This window comes from Adiantum capillus-veneris, chromosome 11 (genome assembly GCF_014529385.1).
Source record: "Adiantum capillus-veneris isolate H3 chromosome 11, ASM1452938v2, whole genome shotgun sequence".
Classification (NCBI taxonomy): domain Eukaryota; kingdom Viridiplantae; phylum Streptophyta; class Polypodiopsida; order Polypodiales; family Pteridaceae; genus Adiantum; species Adiantum capillus-veneris.
In genome coordinates this window covers 5,431,095-5,435,410 of record NC_140941.1, presented here as the reverse complement: position 1 = coordinate 5,435,410, position 4,316 = coordinate 5,431,095, and the positions used below count along the sequence as shown (strand labels likewise).

General features: G+C 46.7%; 1 protein-coding gene across 1 annotated transcript; it reads left to right on the top strand.

The window, feature by feature from the left end:
• Positions 1–1,557: 1,557 nt before the first annotated feature.
• LOC147446836 (xyloglucan 6-xylosyltransferase 1-like) lies at positions 1,558–3,815 on the top strand. Its single transcript, XM_086522793.1, has one exon. It carries the CDS (start codon positions 2,087–2,089, stop codon positions 3,479–3,481), a length of 1,395 nt encoding a protein of 464 aa, XP_086378919.1. The 5' UTR covers positions 1,558–2,086; the 3' UTR covers positions 3,482–3,815.
• The last annotated feature ends 501 nt before the right edge of the window (positions 3,816–4,316 follow it).

The following is a 4,316-nucleotide window of genomic DNA, read 5'->3' as shown; positions in this document are numbered from 1 at the left end:
GGCTTGGGCAAAAATAATAATCTAAAGCTATGCTGCAATTTCTCCCTCTAGGAGGAGATCCTTATCGGAAGACTACTGGGCAAAGTCTCAAACCTTAGCCTTCCTCCGTGTTCCACACCAATTGATTGGAAAGCTTGGAAATGGCCTAGAGAAAGGCTTTTTAGTTCACCCAAGACTTAAATAGTTTACAAAAAGCTTTGCTATACAAAGGATTGGGTTGATCACCTCAACACGATCTGTGTTAAAAAGTGGACAAGGAGCAAATGGAGCCAAATAGTTGGAAACATTTGGAAGGCCAAATACGAAGAACGGGACAAAGTTTTCCTATGGAAAGTACTTTTTGGATTCATGCCTATCAGGGATAAGGCAAATGCGAGAGGCTTAGGCGAAGACACGTGTCAAATGCAAACAGGGGGTGTCCGGTAATTAGAGTCTTCACGGGAATGATCTGCACGTGGGTATACACTCATTTGGATACTCCTTCTTTATACGCAACCTAGAGATGGACCCTTTCCTATCTAAAAATGCATACACAGAAGAATGTAGACTAAGGCCCGTTTGAGACTGCATGCTCAAGCAGATAGGATAGGGGCGGCCAGTCGTCAATGTTATACTACACTTTCAAACCCACCATTCTTGCGGGCTGCACTACCCCCCTCCTACACAGGAGCCTTCCACCCTGCTGTAGAGATGGAAGCCCATCTATGTTGTTTCAATGTGGACCCAATGTCATAGAGATGTGGAATGGTACTACCATGTCGGCCGTTGTGTTCAGAAAGCTCGCACAATATGAACTTGATGATGGACAATAGTTTTTGGTTTGATGTATATCTCTTGTGTAGTTGAATGAGACCTAAGACCATTGTTGGCTTGCCAACCAAGGGTTGAACTTTGAGCCCACAACCCCTTACTACCGGGGTTGGGCCGAGGCCCTTAAAGAGCTTTTGCACAGAGGGCATGGCGAAGTTCTTCTATTCTCAATGGTTTTGTCTCGTTTTGAGTTGAAAAACATGCATACTTATCTCTTCCTCTCAAAAACGTTGCTTGCCATAGCCAACTTTGCCAATTTTTTGCGGAGTTAGCTTCACGAAAGCAGCGTTTGAACAACACACCAAGAGTTGTTGACGTAAGAAAAACTCGGCCCATACCTTCATGCGAAACCCACCTTAGAGCCGGGTTGCGTTGGGTATTAGCAGGGGTAGTGGGGAGAAGAAATACATATGGTCGCACTACTAGGAGGAGAGCTGGACCGAGATAATTCTATCGAAAAGCTGCGCAGGCTTCAACTAGCTGATTGGCTAAAATCGGTGGACGAACGCGCTCAGTTTTGCATCGCCTAATGTATAGCTTAGCCCCTTCATTTTCAAGAGGCGGTGCGAGAAGCTTAGGAAATCTGCCAAAAAAGAGAGACCCTTAGTGCGACCCAGCTCTTAGAGAAAGGGCCCTTACAATTAAGGGCACATCTATCACTTCATGTGAGTAGTTTTGAAATGCCACGGGAACTTGCCAGCGAGACAGTTTTTCTCAAGGAAAACGATGAGCAGTGCAGCATATACTGAAAGCCGCCGGCTGGCTGTGGCGTCTCCCTCCCTCCTTTTCTGTCATTTATAACTGTAGATTCGTCTCTAGACTCTCTCTCTCTCTCTCTCTCTCTCTCACACACACACACACACACACACCACGCACAACCATCTCGCGCGCAGACAACAAGGCAGGGATATGACCAATATTGCCTTCCCTCGCAGTCCCTCGTCACAGTGATACGAATCTCGTGTAGACCTAGTTCTCTTCTGTGTGTTCCCCCTAAGCGCTGACCACACACCCGCACAGACACACCCTCTCAAACACACACACACACACATCCTCGCGTTTCCTGCCACACCCCGAACTCAAGTGATTTGCCAATGCCTGCTTCTGTGGCCCTCCTCCCTGGCCATAGCTGCTCCTCCCCTGCACCCCCAAAAGGCTTTTCTGCTTCTTCTCTCTCCCCACCAAAGCTTTATTATAGTTGTAGCTCGATCCCTGCGGGGAATCCTTCTGAGTAGGCGAGCTCCTCTCTCATGCGATCCCGCTTGCCTGCCGCAGAATGGGGCTTCTAAGCAGGAAGATGCAGAGGACGCTTAAGAATCTGAGGGTCTCTCTTCTCTGTTTTCTTCTCACCTTCTTGGTTTTGAGAAACACCATCGGTGCTGGCAAATTTGGCACCCCTGCGCAAGATTTTGAGGAGATACGGTTGCATCTACACAATGTGGCTTTGCATAGAAGGCAGTTGAGAGTGCTAGTAGAGGCAGTGGAAGAGGAGAAGCCTCTGCTGGAAGCTCCAGAATTGGTTGAGCATAAGAGCACCATCGTTGTAGACTCTGCAGATGAAGGCAGGGAGTCAAGAAGCTACCTTCCCATCGGTCAAGGGAAGGTAAACAGTGAGGATGCATTATGGGAGAAGGAGAAGCAGAGAAGTACAATCACAGCTTCTTTTGAAGACATTCAGGAAAATGCAGCGGTACTAACTGTAGATACTAGGCACCGGAAGACGCCAGCTCTTACAACAGTAAAAGGCATTCAGGATTCATTGCTAGCAGTAGCAAAGGATTTAGAAGGATCAAGGTTTGCAAATCATGATGAGCAGAGATATGTTGGAGAATCCAAGGTAGTGGTGATAGCAGGCTTCCACTCCTCAGGTTGCAAGAAGCCTTTAGCTGAACAACTTCTTCTCAAATCCTTGAAGAACAGGGTGCATTATAGTACATTGCATGGATTCCAGGTGCCTTTGAGCTCTGAAACTCTGGAGCGACTAAGCTCGATCCCCTATTCAAGGCTGTCTCTGCTGCAGGGCACAATGGAGAAGTATCCACATGTGGAATGGATTTGGTGGGTGCCGAATGAAGCTCTCATTATCACAGACATTGCCTTCAAGTTTCCATTGCAAATGTACTCAGAGTTCAACTTTGTCTTGCTTGGATTTGTTGGGGCTACTTACCACACAGAAAACCTAATTATTAGCCTTAAAACCGACTCTTTTCTGATCAGAAATAGCCAGTGGACCCTTGAAGTTGTGCGCAACTCAGCGGATCTAAGCTCCAGGAGGGTCATTGGTACAGACATGCTAACAATAAACAATATGATCAGTAAGCCTGACCTTGAAGGGGTTGCTTCCTCTTCTCTAGATGATGATGCTCCCCCAAACCAACCAAGGAGGACCTCCAGAGGGAAGGTGTATGTGGAGGAGTCGACCATATTACGCAGCAATCTCAAGGATCCAGCATTCAAGCTTGAAAAGTTTTTTGGAGGCTCACGCACAGGCTTGGGTCACAAGAGATTGCCTTTCATTACTCACTTTTTGGGCTGTGAATTATGTCAGGATGTGGGCAAAGAGGAAGATGGCAAGTGTTTGAAGCAAATGGAAAGAGCTTATTTGTTTGTGGAGGAACAAGTTGGGTTACAGTTGAAGGACCTGGGCTCAACTCAGAGTAGTCTCATGTAAACAAGCTTGAGGAGGAACAACCATGCCGTGTTGGCTTCTTGTGGGAGAAGAAATCCCTATCCGTTGCGCCTTTCATCTTCCTTTAGAATTTGACATCCCAAGGTAGAGGCAGGCTCAATCTCTTTGGGTGAATAGGTAGGACTTAGTGGCCCTTTTTTGGCTTACTCTGTTGCTTTATGCACTATGTCTCGCATTGCTGCTGAAGATGTGGTCGGTGCAATCATGCAGCAGTTCTTAACCATCATACACAGTCTGGAAGGATTTTTTTGGGTGCGTAGAGGGCATTCTTGAACGGAGCCCTTAATCATGTACATGCTTGAGGCCTCGCCTAAGTGGATGCCATGTCTTCACAAGAAAATCCTAGCATCTTGATGCAAAGCTATGCGCATAGCACATCGATGTTGGAGAAGGTGGTGTTGCAATGTGGCTCTAACTGTAGTGAGGGTATGGAGGATGGAGAGTTCTCGAATTGGTTGATACCTGAAGCGTTTGGCAGTAGTAGTTGCAGAAGGACGTCAACAAAGCAGAGCAGCCAAAGGAAACTTTGGTTAGTGTCCAGGTTGTTTTTTTTTTTGGGGGCGGGGGGCGGGGCTTCAGTGATCAAACAATTTGTATGCTTTTCAGTGCCTCTCAAACGTGATTAGCTTAATGGGCTTTCATTTGAGAATTTGATGGTGAAGGAAATTCTCTCTCTCTCTCTCTCTCTCTCTCTCTCTCTCTCTCATGGATTTGAAATCAAATTTGGGCATATAGCCATGTTAAGCGTTGTGAAGCAATTCGCAGCAATCTCCTTTGCACTACGAATGGGATCAATCGACCTCCATCGAGGTTTCTT

Bases quoted from the DNA above. Each gene is read 5' to 3' on its own strand.
- LOC147446836 (XM_086522793.1), top strand. From the start codon at position 2,087: ATGGGGCTTCTAAGCAGGAAGATGCAGAGGACGCTTAAGAATCTGAGG.